This window comes from Lytechinus pictus, chromosome 3 (genome assembly GCF_037042905.1).
Source record: "Lytechinus pictus isolate F3 Inbred chromosome 3, Lp3.0, whole genome shotgun sequence".
NCBI lineage: Eukaryota > Metazoa > Echinodermata > Echinoidea > Temnopleuroida > Toxopneustidae > Lytechinus > Lytechinus pictus.
In genome coordinates this window covers 52,215,353-52,234,930 of record NC_087247.1, presented here as the reverse complement: position 1 = coordinate 52,234,930, position 19,578 = coordinate 52,215,353, and the positions used below count along the sequence as shown (strand labels likewise).

The 19,578-nt window shown below is 34.7% G+C and overlaps 1 protein-coding gene across 1 annotated transcript in view; it reads left to right on the top strand.

Annotated features, from left to right (window-relative positions):
• The window catches only part of LOC129257041 (macrophage mannose receptor 1-like), a 79,807-nt gene that overhangs the window by 40,761 nt on the left and 19,468 nt on the right, over window positions 1-19,578 (top strand). The window contains exons 21-28 of the mRNA XM_064097345.1: window positions 2,078-2,238; window positions 2,908-3,018; window positions 7,582-7,703; window positions 14,883-15,031; window positions 15,145-15,362; window positions 16,444-16,583; window positions 18,054-18,100; window positions 18,975-19,142. Of these exons, the coding sequence (XP_063953415.1) occupies window positions 2,078-2,238; window positions 2,908-3,018; window positions 7,582-7,703; window positions 14,883-15,031; window positions 15,145-15,362; window positions 16,444-16,583; window positions 18,054-18,100; window positions 18,975-19,142 (1,116 nt within the window). The remainder of the gene's footprint in view (window positions 1-2,077; window positions 2,239-2,907; window positions 3,019-7,581; window positions 7,704-14,882; window positions 15,032-15,144; window positions 15,363-16,443; window positions 16,584-18,053; window positions 18,101-18,974; window positions 19,143-19,578) is intronic.

The following is a 19,578-nucleotide window of genomic DNA, read 5'->3' as shown; positions in this document are numbered from 1 at the left end:
TAGAAAATATATGGACCTAGTTCATTAAACTTGGACATAAAGTTAATCAAGTATTACCAAAATCCTGCCTGAGTTTCAAGTCACATGAACAAGGTCAAAGGTCATTTAGGGTCTATGAACTTCGGCCAAGTTGGGGGTATCTGTTGAATTACCATCATAACTTTGAAAGTTTATTGGTCTAATACTAAATAGGTTCATTATTGCGGATTGAAATAATCGCTAGAGGGTATTCATTTGTCTCGCAATCTACTATGGTCAACAAGGAAATTCGTGATCACTCTCGCAAAAAGTGTTCACTGGCTTTCTAGGAAATTCGTGATCACTCTCGCAAAAAGTGTTCACTAGCTTACAAGTTCACGAGCTTTCGAGTGCCGCTGCAACTCTTTATCAAGTGACGAAAATTATCTGATAACGTACTCTATTTATACTAATCTCCAGGACCGTACGCACGAACGCGAGAACAATAGGTGGGCATTGATCCGTTGCGTCGGATGCGGTGCGGCCGGTAATCCGTATATGCAAATAAGCCGGGGGTATATGCAAATACGCCGTGGGTCGGCAATATGCAAATTAGACAAAAAATTGGCGGGCTCGCTAGTTTCCCGTGGGCGGGGGCTGACTAGCTGAGCGGTCCCTCGTTCGGGGCCGGGAACGATCGGGTCGGCGTGCACTGCCAGGTAAGGGGGTATTGTGCTGTCGGATGGTTCGCATCCAGAAGTCGGGGATGTCGATCCTGCTGTCTCTGTTGAAGTTGTTAGGAAAAAGACGTATACTAATAGCCTCCTTAATCCTGCGTGTATACCAATGTCTCTCTTTGGCAATGCAATGTACACCCTCCCAATCTGGGTGGTGTTGCTTCTCCCAAGCATGTTCTGCCACCGCGGATGTGTCGGTTCGCTGTAACCGAACATCGCGCTTGTGAGAGTGATCACGAATTTCCTTGTTGACCATAGTAGATTGCGAGACAAATGAATACCCTCTAGCGATTATTTATTGGTCTAGTTCATGAAACTTGGATATAAGAGTAATCGAGTATCACTGAACATCCTGTGCGAGTTTCAGTTCACATGACCAAGGTCAAAGGTCAATGAACTTTGGCTATGATGGGGGTATCTGTTGAATTACCATCATAACTTTGAAAGCTTATGGATCTGATTCATCAAACTTGGACATAAGAGTAATCAAGTATCACAGAACATTTTGTGCGAGTTTCAGGTCACATGACCAAGGTCAATGAACTTTGGCTATGATGGGGGTATCTGTTGAATTACCATCATAACTTTGAAAGCTTATGGATCTGATTCATCAAACTTGGACATAAGAGTAATCAAGTATCACTGAACATCCTGTGCGAGTTTCAGGTCACATGACCAAGGTCAAAGGTCAATGAACTTTGGCTATGATGGGGGTATCTGTTGAATTACCATCATAACTTTGAAAGCTTATGGATCTGATTCATCAAACTCGGACATAAGAGTAATCAAGTATCACTGAACATCTTGTGCGAGTTTCAGGTCACATGACCAAAGTCAAAGGTCATTTAAGGTTATTGAATTTGGCCATTTGGAGGTAATTATTAGATTGCTGTCAAAGTCAAACTTTCAAAGTTTATAGATATAGTTTATAAAATGTGGATATAGGAGTAATCGAGTATCACTGACAAGTCTTAGGTTGCATGATCAAGGTCATGATCAAATGTCAATTATTGTCAATGAACGTAGTATTGTATCATTATATGAATGGAGTTTTTTGTAAATAATTATTTTATAATAGCTTTCAAAGTCAGCACTGCTGCTATATTGAATCGCGCGATGCAGGTGAGACTGCCAGAGGCGCTCCTCTTGTTATGAATTACGAGGATAATTATCTTGACTCTTGAAACTTTTTAAATATTTGATATGTTTGAGCTTCCTCTGATGCCATTACCTGCATTTGAATATTTTTTTTCTGGTAACATGATGTGCAGGAATCATATCTATGAACAGGGGAAACTTTCTATTTGATATTTACTGGTTTAAAGATGTTTCTTTTGACCAGTTTAATGTTTTGAAATTCCCTTTTGATTTAATATTACTAGACGGAATGGATGTAGAGTTTTGGATTGGACTTCATGACCAGAATCAGGCTATGAACTTTCAGTGGGTAGATAACACTCAAGTCGACTTCACGCTGTGGAATACAAATGAGCCTAATGATTACCAAGGAACTGCTGAAGACTGCGTTGAAATGTATCTAACTGTGAGTCAAAATAATATAATCTGTTCTACCAACCTATAGGATTCCTTCAACTTTTTCCTGATGAACACATTTAATGTAAAGAAAGTTACTCAATGTCAAAAGTGGGTGACACCAATTCCAATGATAGCCCCATTATAGGTAAATTTCACCCCCAAACCATTTTCAGCACATGCACTCACTGGCTTTTTTTCTGATGAAATCATATTTTATGTAAAGAAATTATACTTATTTAAGCTCAAAGTGAGTGATACCAGTTGCATTGGTAACCCAAGTATAGGTTGGTTTTGCCCCAAGACCACTTACAGCACCCAACTAATATGCACTCATTATCTTACATGTAGATGTATGCCTGTATATGTATACAACACAATTTCTTCCAGTGGCATATTTAAGAAGGGGCTTGGGGTTTATATGTCAAGGGTGCAAAAAGGTAAAATCAAGAAGGAAACATGAAAGAGCAAAATGAGATTTAAATTTGATGGCCTATCAAAGATACATGTATATGTGTATTATAAGATGGGCACGATTTCAGTGTTTGTCCCTTCATCAGATGTAAGGAGGGTCTGATTTTTATACTCCTCTTCTATCTTATTTTTTTTCCAAGAGTGTTTTAAGCCTCATGTCATGTAACTAGAGTCAGATTATATTGATGTTTATTTGTATGTATAGGGTTATTGGAATGACAATCTTTGTACAAGGAAGTGGCATGGAGCATGCAAAAGACCCAAAGAGAACCTTGGTCCTACTCTTACACCTGTTGTTCCTTCAGGGTGCAATTTGGTAAGTATTACATGAAAGTGTTTCATAATAAAAAGGTCTTTGCATTCCAGCTTTCTTACTATGCCAAAGGTCAAATGAGGCCAAATATATCAATCTTATGCTCCTTTTCTTTCCTGAATATTTCTTGGTACATGGGTCACAGGTTCGTCTCATGGCTGCATGAATATGATAAGAGATAAAATAGAAACAACCTTAAACAACATAGATTCTGCATGTATCCGTCCAGAGTACAAACTGAAAATATACACGAAATATTTTCTTTATGCAATTAAATTCCTGCTTTCTGTGCATGACCTCACTAAGACGCAAAGATCCAGTCTTGACAAGTGCAGCTCAAGATTCTTAAAGAAGTGGCTGAATATGCCACAAGGGGCAACACTTGCAATTATTCACTGCCAACAGGGTATGGATATTCCTACCATCTCCCAAGTCTATAGCGAATGTCATGCACAGACAGTAGCACATTGCCTTATTCGTGCTGATGAAAGAGTCAAGGCCGCTATGACGGCATGTATAGTAAGAGAAGAATCTTACTCTAGGAAGACGTATGGTAATACTGATGCTAGAGATATGGTAAATATTGCAATGAATACCACGTCTGATAGAAAATGGTCAAAAGTGAAATCGAATATCACATGTGCTGTTAAAAATAAATGTCAAGATATATGGACCGATAAGGTTGAGGGATTGCTGCTCCAAGGTAAATTCTTGGAGCTCATGAGGCTTGAGCAGGAAGATCTTACCTGGAAAAGTATTATATACGACCTACCATCCAAAGTTCTTAGTTTTGCAGTCAGGTCTTCTATTGACTGTCTCCCTACTTTTAGGAACCTTCAAAGATGGGGTAAAAAACTATCGGCAAATTGTAAACTGTGCGGAAATAAACAGACCCTCCTGCATGTTCTAAATGGATGCAAAATCATGTTAGAACAAGGTCGATACACATGGAGACACAACAGCATTTTGAATGCGATATACGAGTGTCTTCAGTCATCATTATCGGGAGATTACACTCTCCGAGTAGATCTTCCTGACAAAGCCAATCAACCCACAATTCCTATGAATATTCTACCGACTCCACTAAGACCCGATCTTGTTCTTTCATCTGTCCAAAATAAAGAAGTCATTGTTGTTGAGCTCACAGTTCCATTCGAACAAAACATTGATTCACGTCATGTGAACAAATGCAATAAATATGCACCTCTTACTAATGACATTGTTGACCAGGGATATTCATGCAAACTTTTCTGTATAGAAGTAGGTTCAAGAGGTTATGTGTCTAAGCAAAATAAAGTTAGAATCAAATCATTACTCAAAACGATGAAACTAGGGAAGAAAAACAAAATGATGTTGAATAGAATAAGCAAGCTGAGCATCATGACTAGCTATTCTTTGTTCCTTGCAAAAGACCAACCAACTTGGACCGAGCCCCCATTGCTCAGTGTCCCGGAAAACAACCAAAGCTAGTCTACTTTATCTGCTTGATGATTTTGACCCTTATAAAAAATAAGTAACTCCACTTTTTTTTTCTCAAAATATAGGTATTGTGATCTCTAAATTATAATCTATATCAAGAGACGTTGATGAAACAATCACATGTATACTTACCGTCTAATAATAACATACATAGAATGTGAATCATTAAAACAATATATTTAATTAAATCAATGGATTATCTGTAAATATGTATAACTTCCAAATGTCAATCAGGATAAACAACTTGAACTTTTTCTTTTTACATTTATTAGTCTGTCATATTTTAAAATATCATAATTGCAATAGTTCACATAATGGAAATATTTATCATAACAAGATTCCATGAATTTGAATAAGTACGTAACACTGTTTTAGTTGTGGCGATGCGTACCTGTATTATGAATGTATATATATCTTCATCACAAAGTGATGGTTTCAATTTTGTACTTTCCTACTGTCTGGCCCCCTCTTAATCTCTCTTTCATTGAGACTGTCACCTTTCTTTTTCATTTAACATGCTTATCACTTTCTGCATACTCTACGTTATTCCATTTAGTCAAGTATATATTCAGCTTTCTTATGTAATGTAAATTATGTGTTAACTCTTATGTATTGTACCTTATGAATTGTACCTTTTCAATCAATATCATGTATTATCACCCTGCCTATTGCCAGTGAAGGGGAGTTTGTCCCATCATCACTGGCAGAGGACCTGGGTTTATTGTAACTTCTCTATTTGATTATGAAATAAAGATGATTTATATATATATGGCATATCTGTTATGTAGGTCATGCTTAACTTATAAATATTGTAACTTCTCCTAAGTTAACCAATTATTTTAGACTGGAATGGTCGCTAAAATTGTGACTTTCCGTGGGGCAGCAAATGCAACCACGGTTCTTGGACATAATAATATGTAAAATATTATGTGTGAATACATGCAACATGTTGCCATCGCTGAATTCTGCTCCTGAACTCAAAATTAAAATAATAATATACGAAATCATACCTTTGATTCGACTGGAAATTCCGCCATTCACCCTGTGTGTTAAGGACTTTCCCGAATGCACGCAAGCATGTACAATGCATGTAACCTTGTTCGCGTTTATTTTATTTTTTATTTGCTGTATATGCTTTACGTTATATAAAATCTACGATGGCAGATAAGATCTCGTCGTCTTTGTCGTGTTTTGACAGCAAAAATGACGTTTTACCACCAGCAAATATATGCTACATGCACGTCTTACCCAAGGAGAGAGGGCCAGTAAATTTCTTTCAAGTAAAGAGCTAGAACAAATTTAAGCCTTTACTGCATTCGCTGGTGTAGACTACCTGGGACTTTGGAATAAGAATAGCTATTCGTGCAGCAGAGAAGTTTGCGATTGACTTGCAGCCCGGCCCGACCAGCATTAATTGCAGCAAGATCCGAATGGATCAAACTAACGTTATAGATGTAATGCGTTACATCTTGCCCAGAGCCAGGTCAAACATCGTTCGTATCACCAGCATTCAGCAATCGAGCGATCGAAGGTGAAAAAGATGCAGAGGATGATTTTGAAGATGGTGATCTTTGTCCATGCCAAATTTTTTTTTTCACTTTGTGCTCCTGTATTTCACTCTCTGCAAAAGTGAAGCAGTGCAAAAATTGATGATTTTTGTATAGGTCTAGATCTAGATTTCTTAATTGAGTCGATGAATAATGTGACTCATGACTTACTTCATCTTCTATTCATACGCCTTGTAATTGTGGTGGTTTCTATTTTCATAACTCAAGAATGACAGATGAACTGATTTGATAATATATATAATTTTAGATGTTCCTATTATTAGCTTTTATAGTCTCAGGAAACAATATTTACAAATCTATCTTTATGCTCTATTTCAAAAATCATAAAGTAAATATTGTTTCCTGCGACTGTCATCTTAAAGCTCATAGGAACAAAAAAATTACAGTGAATTATATAACAAAGTCCTATCAAATCAGTTAATCTGTCATTCTTGAGTTATGAAAATAGAAACCACCACATTTACAAGGCGTATGAATATAAGATGAAGTAAGTCATGACATGAGTCACATTATTTATTGACTCAATTAAGAAATCTAGATCTAGACCTATACAAAATCATCAAAGTTTGCACTGCTTCACTTTTGCAGAGAATGAAATGCAATAGCACTAAGTGAAAAAAATTTGGCATGGACAAAGATAGCAGTCACAAAGATCACCATCTTCAAAATCATCCGCTGTATCTTTTTCACCTTCGATCGCTTGATTGCTAGTGATAAGAACGAAGAACGGTGTTTGACCTGGCTCTTGGCAAGATGTAACGTTAGTTTGATCCATTTGGATCTTGCTGGTTGGGCCAGGCTGCAAGTCAATCGCAAACTTCTCTGGCTGATCAGTCTCTGCTGCACGAATAGCTATTCTTATTCCAAAGTCCCAGGTAGTCTACACCAGCGAATGCAGCAAAGGCTTAAATTTGTTCCAGCTCTTTATTTTAAAGAAATTCACTGGCCCTCTCTCCTTGGGTAAGACATGCATGTAGCATATATTTGCTGGTGGTAAAACGTCATTTTTGCTGTCAAAACACGACAAAGACGACGACAACTTATCCGCCATCGTAGATTCTATATTATACAGCGAATAAAAAATAAATAAACGCGAACGATGCTATATGCATTGTAGCGGAAGTCCTTAAGACATGGGGTGAATGGCGTAATTTCCAGTCGAATCAATGGTAAGATTTCGCATATTATTATTTTAATTTTGAGTTCAGGAGCAGAATTCAGCAATGGCAACATGTTGCATGTATTCAAACATAATATTTTACATATAATCATGTCCAAGACTTGTGGTTGCATTTGCTGCCCCATGGAAATGAAAAACTAGAGACATTTTCCTTGCCCATCCCATAGTCTATTTTGGTCCAAAAGTTACATAGGTGTATAGTCGAAAATGGAATGAGGCTGAAACATACTATTTCTGTGGAATAATGTAATGATATTCAAGGATGCAAGACATTGATATCATGAATATTGGAATAAGATTTGTATTGGCATGTTTTTTTACCATGCTTTGTTTTACTAGGGAGAGATAGCAAATGGAGGTTCATGTTACATTGTGATGGACAGCACTAAAAGCTGGCAGGATGCTCGAGATGACTGTGCTAGGTTTGATCCTCGTGGGAACCTCGTCTCTATCATGGATAGGTCAGTAAAGATGTTACTGCCGTAAATCTGTTACCATGCTACTCGCATGGAAAATGACCCTTCCATGTACATTACAGTGTATAAGAATATGTGACTATCTAGTGATGGTGTGGAGTATTGCAGTTGAACTCGCCTGTAAAATGAAAATTATGAAAGGAACATACTAGATCAGTGAAAGCAATGGTCTTGATATTATATACATGTATATGCATTGTAAAAGAACTCTTGTGACACTTTCAAATAAATCTTAATTCATAATTTAGCAATATTGTTCATGAAAACCTCAGTACTTTGGTTTCCATGTAGAAGTTATGTATTTTTGAATATTTTGTAGTTTTTTTTTTTTTTTTTTGTAAAATAACCATTGCTGGTCTTCTTTATTCATTAAACAAAATATATTCACAGTGCTAACATTTGCCTCCATTTCTGGAGGGAAATACATGGTTTTCTGGATTTCACATTTTCTTCTATCTGTAAACGATATCTTAATAGGTAAAACAAAATATTAAACAGCCTTTGAATCGTTATTTTCCTTTTAGATTCTTTTCCAGCGAAACATTTATAAATGGTATATAAAGCATAATTCAAAATTATATCTACATCATTTTTTTCTTTTGATCTAAATGAAATTCCTGATAATATATGACATGGCTGGAAATGAAAATTTTGCAAAATATATTTCTGAACATTTTCTTCAACTTTTTTCCAAAATATTATCATTATGTTACAAGAGAAAAACATATGACTGCAATCACCTTTTTGATCACAGTAAAAACATTGGTCATTTTCTTTTAATTTCCATCTATAAAGGTTAGCTGGTGTTGCCAAAATATTATACATGAACTTAAAATTAAAATTGACCAGGACATTGTCCTTAACTAACTTTAACTTAAATAACCAAACATCTGTCCAAATTGGTAAACAGTCAAATACTAAGGTATTACACCAAAATTCCTCTGCTCTAGATTCTTCAGTTTTTACTTGGATCAATTCATAATATATTTTCCTAACTGTCAATTTACTTAATGAAATAATACTATTAACCAATCTTATATCATTATATACATTAACATTGGATCTAAATTCCGAATACTTCTTTTGTAATAAACTTGAATTAGAAAAAAGAGACATGTTGCCACATAACTCAATAGCCTGTCGTATACGAGCATACTGACTGTACCACCTTCCGTCCTTAACTACTATTTTAGCGCTAATCTTATCTATAGGTAGAAAACCCTTATCATCCATTAAATCCCCCACAAACAAAATATCAGAGTTTATCCAATTCATATAAAATAACATTTTCCCTTTGTATAAGATATTTTTATTAAGCCAAATCATTTCTTTTTGATAATTATCCTGTATATCTGTTTGAATATTTCTTGAATAGTTATACCTTTTTAATAAGAAAAACGTTGATATCAAGTTATAATAGAAATAAGGCATCCTGTTTTCCAAAAAACATTTGTTTTTAATATTATATTTACAATTCATAATAACTTTTATACCACCCAGTTGCTGAAACCAGTAATCAAACATACATTTACATCCAGGGTTTAACTCATCACTCAAATATTTACAAAGCCAAAATAAATTCAACGACGCAACTTTTGTTTCAACATCTAACATATTTAGGCCACCTTCCTCTATTGTACTTACTACATTAGTCCGTTTAACCTTTGCGGGTCGTCCTTTCCATAAGAAATTAAAAAATAATTTATCGAGCTCCTTTACTATTTCTTTAGGACAAGAAAGAACTTGTGTTGTATAAATTATTTTCGACATAATCAACGATTTTAATATTAAAATTTTCCCTCTTAACGTAAGGTTTCTCTGTTTCCATATTTGTAACAACTGTTTAATTTTTAATATTCTTTGTTCAGACCAATTCATTTCTAAACTTAAATGCTTCTTTTTGCAAAAATAAATACCAAGAGACTTAACATAAACGTCCTCCCATAATATATTTCCAATATTATTTGTCGGATTGTCGTTTCCCAGCCAAATAGATTTTGTTTTGTTTTCATTTAAATGAATTCCAGAATATGTTTCAAAGTTTCTAATGATATTAATAGCTGTATTGCCTGATATAACTGTCCTAACAAATAATGTCATATCATCTGCTAACTGCAGTATCTTAAAAGTATTCTTATTTTCATGTTTGTAACCAATGCTCAAACCTATGATATTATTATTTTGTCTTATCTGATTTGCAAGGGTTTCAATGCAAAGTATAAATATTAATGCGGATAAGGGACAGCCCTGTCTTATACCCCGCGATGGCTTTATATCTCTTGTTAACCATCCATTCGTTAATATAGTAAGATGGGGATCATTATATATAAGTGAAATCCATTTCCTAAAACTATCTTTAAAACCATATATCTTTAAACAAGCATCAATAAACTTCCATTCTAACGTATCGAATGCTTTCTGAAAATCGGCAAATATAATTGCACCATCGGTTTTGTTAAAAATGCTATAATCTATTACATCCTGGATTATTCTGGCATTATAAATACCACTCCTGCCCTTAATATAACCTACTTGGTCTTCATTAATTAAATGAGTTAAAACCTTTTGGAGTCTGTTTGATAGTACTGTAGCAAGTATTTTGTAATCAGTATTAAGTAATGTAATTGGTCGCCAGTTACCCAATTCCATCGAGTCTCCACCTTTAAATAACAAAGTTACAACACCCTTTCTCTGCAAAAAACTAAGCTTACCTTTGCTATAACCTTCATTTAAACTATTTACAACAAGATCTTGTATATTAACCCAAAATTCCCTAAAAAACTCTACTGTTAATCCGTCGATACCGGGTGTTTTATTGAGACTCATTCCCTTTAACGCATTTGTGGCATCTTTAATTGAGATCAGTCCCTCGCATTCTTCGGCTTCACTACCACATAAATGAGGATGATTTATTTCTTTAAGATACGCTTCGATCAACAACAGATCGGGATTTTGTGTTGTGTATAATGAAGAATAAAACTTTTCTACTGACTTCATAATTTTGTCCCTATGAGTTACTACTTTCTTTCCTATCTTTATCCCTGATATATATTTTTGTGTGCTATTCCTATGTTCTAAATTTAAAAAGTATGAAATATTGCTCTCACTTTCTTCAAAATGTTTAACTCTAGACCTAATTTTTGCACCATCGCATTGCTTTTTGTAATACATATTAACCTTTCTTTGAACACTAATCATCCGTTCTTCTATCTCCGAATTACCTGCATAAAGTTGCACATGTAAACATTCTAATTCTTTTTCCAATGAAATTAATTCTTCCTTCTCGGCTTTCCTAAGCTTCTTAGCAAAAGATATAGTATAATCTTTAATTCTCAACTTACATAGGTCCCAAGTGATCCTGTTGGTTGTAAATAATTACTTTTTAGCTCATCCGGCCCGAAGGGCCAAATGAGCTTATGCCGTGGCGTGGCATCCGTCGTCTGGCGTCTGTCGTCCGTCCACAATTTCAAAATGCTTCTTCTTCGCCATTTCAAGTCCGATTTCAATTCTGTTTGCTTTATATGATAGCACTAGGTGGGGGATTCAAAACTTCTACACAGAATTTTGAAATTCATTAAATATGCTAATTTATGCGCATTTTTCAAAATTCACAAAAAATGTTTCTTCTTAATTTGTTGACTGATTTTGAATTTTTTGCTTTCATCTGGTAGAGCTTCATTAGGTTCACCAAAATTCTACACAAAATTTTGAAATTTTGACCAGAACAATTTTTATGCTAATATATGCAAAATTAATTTATGCATATTTTTAAAAATTCACATAAAATGCTTCTTCTTTATTTGTTGACCGATTTTGATTTTTTTTCTTCCATCTGGTAGAGCTTCATGAGGTTCACCAAACGTCTACACAGAATTTTGAAATTTTGAATAGAACAATTTTTATGCTAATTTATGCGAAATTAATTTATGCTTATTTTTAAAAATTCACATAAAATGCTTTTTCTTCTTTAATTTGTTGACCGATTTTGATTTTTTTTTTTCCATCTGGTAGAACTTCATGAGGTTCACCAAACTTCTACACAGAAATTTGAAATTTTCAGTAGAAAATTATGCTAATTTATGCAAAATTTATTCATAAATCACAGAAAATGCTTTTTCTTCTTTAATTTGTTGACAGATTTTGATTTTTTTTCTTCCATCTGGTAGAACTTCATGAGGTTCACCAAACTTCTACACATAATTTTGAAATTCTCAGTAGAAAATTATTTATGCTAATTTATGCGAAATTTATTCATAAATCACAGAAAATGCCTCTTCTTTATTTGTTGTGATCTTTAAATACCTTGTATTTTTTTTTCTTCTTTTCATAGTTATTCCATGTTTGAGTAAAATATCTTATGCAGGGGCCCCTGATTACAAGCTGTGCTTCTTTGGGGTCCCAAACCTGTCATTTGTTTTAGTTCTTTATAATGTAACCATTTATTTTGTTTGTATTTTGTTCTCCTTTGACTGGTTTGAATAAATTCAATTCAATTCAATTCAATTTTGATTTTTTTTTTCTTCCATCTGGTAGAGCTGCATGAGGTTCACCAAACTTGTACACAAAATTTTGAAATTTTGTCTAGAAAATTATTTATGCTAATTTATGCAAAATTTATTCATAAATCACAAAAAATGTTTTTTTTTCTTCTTCATTTGTTGATCAATTTCAATTTTGTTTGCTTTATATGATAGATCAAGGTGGTGATACAAAATTTCAACACAGCATTTTGAAACTCATTAAATTTGCTCATTTATTCATATATTTTCAAAACTCACAAAATTACTTATTTATTTGTTGATTGATTTTGATTATTTTTGTTCCATCTGAGAGCTACATGAGGTTCACCAAGGTTCTACACAGAGTTAAGAAATTTTGACTAGAAAATTATTTATGCTTAATTTATATTAGGAGTGGGCTATAAATGGGTGATTTTTGGTTTTACTGTGGGAACAGTTTTTTTGTGTTCCTTTTACCTTATCTCAACATGAAATGACAATATTTTTTGTCTCGGGTCCGAGAAAAAAGTGTGCCGGGCCAAAATGCAAAATGGCCGCCAAAACCCCCCAAAATCACAGTTTTGGCCACAACTTTTTTATTTGGTGGTCATTTTCTCTGGTTTTGGTGTCTATTCATATGTTTTGGGGGGCAGGCAATTTGTTTTTCCTATAATTAGTACTTCTAAACCATTATTTGTAGAGTTAAAGGTAATTATACCTAAATTTTCCAATTTTTGTAGCCTTTTTTCAGCCAAAAAGTGGGTTTTATCATCCTGGGGTTCTGGGATATTAGATGGTACGAGGTCAACAATAGCAAGCAGCTTCATGTAGCTATATTGCTTTTATTCCTTCACTTTGGGTTTTACGGATATTTGTGAAATATATCTTATCAAATAAAAGAAAATGTCATTTATCCATAGGGGCTATACGGTGTACAATGCACTGTACATACTACACTGCATATATCCATGCATTGACCTCTATGGCATATGACAAGGCCTGTATATAATCTATAGTGTCATAGAAATGAGCTTCAAAGGTTTAGAATTAGATTGTAAATTTGATTCCTTGTCAGCTGATGTACATGGTGAAACCAGCAAATTAAATTACACTTACATGTAAATATCACATACATGTATCTATACCAATACGTACATCACATTTTTAGCCATATCTTCTTCATTTGGAGGCTTTTTTTAAAACCTGGTTCTGGTGTATAACTGGCCTATGTTTATGGGGTCAGGTAACTACTAGTATCATGGTAACGCTGATCAACAGCCAATCAGAATAAAGGATTGCATGCAAGTTACCATTAAGTTAAGTTAACATAATGGTAAATTTTTATGCAACGGGGCCCAGAATAGCTACAGTGTAAATTACCTCTCTCCGCCCCCTGAATTAGCATATTTGACAAAACATGTCCTCAATTTCTGAGACAAAACATATCTTCAATTTCTGAGGCATCTAATTCTAAATCTGAGAGCTCATTTCTATGACACTATAGTTTATACAAGCCTTGTTATCTGTCATGGTAGCCAATGCATTTATGCAGTGCAGTATGTATGTACAGTACATTGTACTTATGTATACTGTATAGCCCCAACGGATAATTGACATTTTTTTATTTAATAAGATATATTTCACAAATATCCGTAAAACCCAAAGTGGAGGAATAAAAGCAATACAGCTATATGAAGCTGCTTGCTATTGTTGACCTCGTACCATCTAATATCCCAGAACCCCAGAATGATAAAACCTACTTTTTGGCTGAAAAAAGGCTACAAAAATGGGAAAATTTAGGTATAATTACCTTTTAACTCTACAAATAATGGTTTAAAAGTACTAATTATAGGAAAAACAAATTGCCTGGCCCCCAAAACATATGAATAGACACCAAAACCAGAGAAATTGACCACCAAATAAAAAAGTTGTGGCCAAAACTGTGATTTTGGGGGGTTTTGGCGGCCATTTTGGATTTTGGCCCGGCACACTTTTTTCTCGGACCCGAGACAATAAATATTGTCATTTCATGTTGAGATACATTACAAGGAATAAAAAAAAACTGTTGTCATATTGAAATTACAAAAAAAGTACCCATGTATAGCCCACTCCTATTTATATGAAATTTATTCATAGATCACAAAAAATGCTTCTATGTCATTTCTTCATCAATTTCAATTCTACATGTTTATCCTCAATTTATTTCACCAATATAATTCACTACAGTGTCAACTGGGCTAAAATTGAAATTGTGTTAAATTTTGTTGCGAGATGCTGGATGAGCTCCACATCATTGATGTGCTAGTTAATTATACCGAGGTTATACCAAGGTTTTTTTACCTGACTGCTAAGAAAGCACGAATGCCTGTGAGCAAATTGGTTAAGTGCTCAATTAGAAAAGCAATGAATGTGTATTTCAATACCCTCTATACAGCTTTTACATCCCTGGGCAAGGCATTACATTGCTCATTTACCATGCATTTAATAACTGATAATCAAATAAAAGTGGGTGTGTGACTTTGTGTGTTATCTTCGATTCACATTAACTGTTTGATTTTGATAGTGATAACATTAGGAAAAATATATATTTGTATTTATTTGGTTTGATGTTTGAAACAGAAATGTGAGACAGACTATTCACAAACAATTGTTCTTATTTTACTAGATATGAGCAGAGTGTTCTGACTAGTATACTAGGAGGTCAAGATGGCAGTCTATTCTGGATTGGACTCAGTGATTTGGAGAAACCAGGCCAGTATCGATGGAGTGACAATACTTTTGTTACCCTCACAAATTGGGACTATGAGCAACCAGGTGGGATCTCATTTGATTTTTATTTCAACTTTATTTTTGAATTCATTTTCAATTTCAATTGATCAGGTCAATTACCTTGAAATCTTTTTTCCTGATTTGTTTCTTACTGACAGATGACTCAAAGGGCAACTGTGTAGCATCAACGACTGGCATTATGGCTGGATTGTGGCGTAACATTGATTGCGCATCAACAAATAAATATATATGTGAGCGAGGTCGTGAGGGCTACCCTGCACCCCAAACCATAGGACCAACAACTATCCCTACTGCACCTAGTAATGCAGGTTGCTATGATGATAGGTGGAAAGGCTATGGTAATAATTGCTTTATGGTAAGTGCTAGGTTCCTTTACTTTAAATTCTGTCATCAATGGCAGTTAATTACTTAATCTGTACTGTTTTCTCAGCACTTGATCAATTCAATATTCCCATGGCAGTTATTACTGATGGTAAAGTAATTGTATATTTCCATGAGGAAAAATCATTGTTAGAGGAGATATACCCCAGTTTTGAAGCTGCTATTTATCTTTTGACCCTGGCTCAGAACTCAGGCTTACCTGCAGAGGTGAAAAGTTACATAAGAGAGATTAACCGCAGCCTGGCAATCCCAGCAAACTTTTCTCGCCGTCATTTTTTTTCTCTTTAATAGTTTCCGTATTTCTGGGTCAATTTTCTTCATTCAAAATTGAAAATAAATTAACATTGGATTTCTAAATACAATATGCCTTTGAAAACTTGATTAAACATTAAATACAGCATTTTCATTCTGAAGGACCTACTACAGGCAGAGCTGCTATTACGTATTATCACAACTGCTGTTTATTGTTTAACCCTGGCTTGGCGCTCAGGCTTGCCTGCGGAGGTGAAAAGTTAGATAAGAGGTATTAAATTGGTCATGCAGGGTTGAAAAAGCTTCGAAATGAAATAACTATCCTCTAACAAGGTTTTTGTAGTTGGGGTATAAACCGCACTTCAGGGTTTGAGCAGAGGTCGTTTCCCAACGAGGGTTTGATGTAATGATGCCCACCAACAAATGCCAATTTTAGTCTATGAATTTGTAGGATTAGTAAGGAAAAATAATATTTGATGATTAATGAAGATTGCGTTTTTGTCTCAATAAAAGATGGAATACAATGCAATATACAGGAATGATATTTTCATATTTTCTGTACTAAATCAGATTTATCAATTATCTTCCTTTTTCTTTGAGGGAATTTACATGAGTGTATTTTTACTTTATTATTTCACTAATAGCTATATCAAGAGCAATTTTAAAATTCCCTCTTTGATTCTTCCCTAGTACTTTTACAGGTATATATTCAGGTTATTATTGAACTAATGATCTCTATCATACATCTTAAAATAATTAATAAGTTATCATTGATAGTCCCTCTTATGCCCTTTGTTTGTCAGCTTGTGATATCTGATGTGAGTGGATCCACTCGTCGAAACTGGAATGACGCTCGTACATTCTGCTTGGCCATGGGAGCTGATTTGGCCAGTTTCCACAGTCAGGCTGAAGAGGATTATATCCTGTCTGGATACCCCAACAAGTATAGTTCTCCAACCTTCAAATTTCTATAAGCACAAAAAGAATTAACAACACTATAGATTAAATCTTTGTCATTTTTTTTTTAAATGAGGAGCAGAGCTCTACACCTACTGCAATGTTTTTCTTGTTCAGCCTTTACTTTTTGTCTCGCCCACCAGAGGTGAAGGCGAGACTTATAGGGATCCAAATGTCGTCCGTCCGTCACAAACCTAATGACACATAACTCCACAACCGTAAGTCGCTTTTCAACCAAACTTGGATGGTAGATGGACTTGGGGAACCTGCATGTTATGCTACAGTCGGAGGTCACATGGTAAGGTAAAATGTCATTTTCAGGTCAACGTTAAAGTTTACATGCAAGACTCTCTTATGACACCCAACTCCGCAACCGTAAGTCACTTTTCAACCAAACTTGGATGGTAGATGGACTTGGGGGACCTGCATGATAGGCTGCAGTCAGATGTCACATGGTAAGGTCAAAGGTCATTTTCAGGTCAATGTTATAGTTTACATGCAAGAGTCTCTTATGACACCTAACTCCGCAACCATAAGACACTTTTCAACCAAACTTGGATGGTAGATGGACTTGGGGGACCTGCATGATAGGCTGCAGTGGGAGGTCACATGTTAATGTCAAAGGTCATTTTCAGAATTTCAGGTCAACGTTAAAGTTTGCATGCAAGACTCTTACGACACCCAACTCCGCAACCGTAAGTCACTTTTCAACCAAACTTGGATGGTAGATGGACTTGGGGGACGTGCATGTTATGCTGCAGTCGGAGATCACATGGTAAGGTCAAAGGTCATTTTCAGGTCAACATTAAAGTTTACATGCAAGAGTCTCTTCTGACACCTAACTCCGCAACCATAAGACACTTTTCAACCAAACTTGGATGGTAGATGGACTTTCGGGACGTGCATGTTATGCTGCAGTGGGAGGTTACATTGTAAGGTCAAAGGTAATTTTCAGGTCAATGTTATAGTTTACACGCAAGACTCTCTTATGACACCTAACTCCGTAACCGTAAGTCACTTTTCAACCAAACTTGGATGGTAGATGGACTTGGGGGACCTGCATGTTATGCTGCAGTCGGAGTTTGCATGGTAAGGGTAAAGGTCATTTTCAGGTCAACATTATAGTTCACGTACAAGGCTCTTATGACAAGTGTTATTCTATCCCAGTCATTTCACAATGAAGTTTCGATACAATTCTGTTGCGTGCCCTTGTAAATCACGATATTTTTTGTTATTTTCATAAGTGGGCGAGACACAAAAGCACTTTTGCTTTGTTTTAATTAAGAAATTCAGTCTTTTATTTAAAAAAGGAAGTAATCTTACAGACCAAGACTGATAATGAAAGTCGCTGTAAATGCCATATGGTATAAAAAGAAGCACCTGCTTTCAAGAATTTATTGATCCTAGAATAGCCGTATTTTATTTAATAATCCTTTATTGATGATTGCTTTTTCAGTCCCGCACGATTTTATGTTGGACTTCATGACATAACAGAAGAAGGAGGTTAGTTCTTGCTATTGTAAACTTTACTGACCTATATTCTTCTCTCCAGTTTACTTGTAGTCTACATATGGCGTTTAATTAGAGGTGGTATATTGGGATACAATTATATCTAACAATGGATTTTCAATTCTTTGTAGCATTTGGCACTCAATTTATTAAAGGTTATTTTAGAATAATTTATTTACCTTGGAAGTAGGCATAAAGTTATACACAACTTATTAATAGACTGTGTCACTGTTTAAGCATGCAGAAAAGAGTAAAATGAATATGAGAAACATAATTATGTGGGTTTGGGCTACCATAAGTTTAGAATAGACGTAGACTCTTGCTTCGGTTTAACCAGAATAATGGAACATTTACCATGTGACGGCAAGCAAGTTCTCTGAATATGCAACAAATTAAGTTTATTGTAGATCTTGATGGATCGAGACACATCAAACTGAAAAATTTTGTTTTTCTCTACATGTATATTATAGTGTGTTATTTGATTATATGATTTGTGGAGAAATATTGAATTAAGTCTTTCTTTGGAAAAAAAGTTAATGATGTTAGGAATTAGATGTAAATGGAGTAATTTCATATCATTTATTCAAGTTCATAAATATGAGTATACATGTATTCACATGTAAATACATTAACCAAACAAAAACAATTGAAAGTAAGATATGAAGAGAAAAATATGTCAAATGAAAGAAAAAAAGAAGATAAATAAACAAAAGGTAAATAATTGGATAAAGAAAATCAAATTTTGTTGTTGCTCTTTTGTTGACATATCTTTGAGAAAATTAAAACAATTTCATAACCGTATTTCATGTCAATTTACAATTGTGAAATGATATTATTGAATGACTTTGATAATGTATTCTATGTGTAGGATTTGAGTGGTCTGATGGTACACCAGTAGAACATACTAACTGGAACCCAGGGGAACCTAATAATTGGGGTTCAGGAGAAGATTGTACTGAAGTCTTTTTGGATGACAGGAACTGGAATGATATCTTCTGCACTAACCTTAATGATTGGATCTGCAAGATACAAAAAGGTTTGTCAAACTATTTTATGAATATTCAGGGAGTATTTTATGAAAGGAATTGGTCAGATGTTTTGTCTGACAATTTCTGTTTTATCTGGCAGTTATTACAGTAAATTTGCTTCTCAGCCAATCAAAATCAAGGAAATTTATCAGACAACAAAAGTTGATGAAAGACTCGCTAGATATCTTATGTACTTTTAGCTTGTTTATAAATTAAACAAATTACAAGGGGAATGATTATCATTTAAATGCAGGTAATTGAAATATTCATATTAATGTAGTTAAAGATTTTTATTTTGATAATTCACATCAGAGACAGGGATTAATGTTCGATGCTGTCATCCTCAAAGGGGAGTGGTGAACACAGGAGGAATAGTCTTGTTTGAATTTAATCCCTAGCTGATTGTTGCCAAATCATTTATCCTGTATATTTTATTGTAATTCT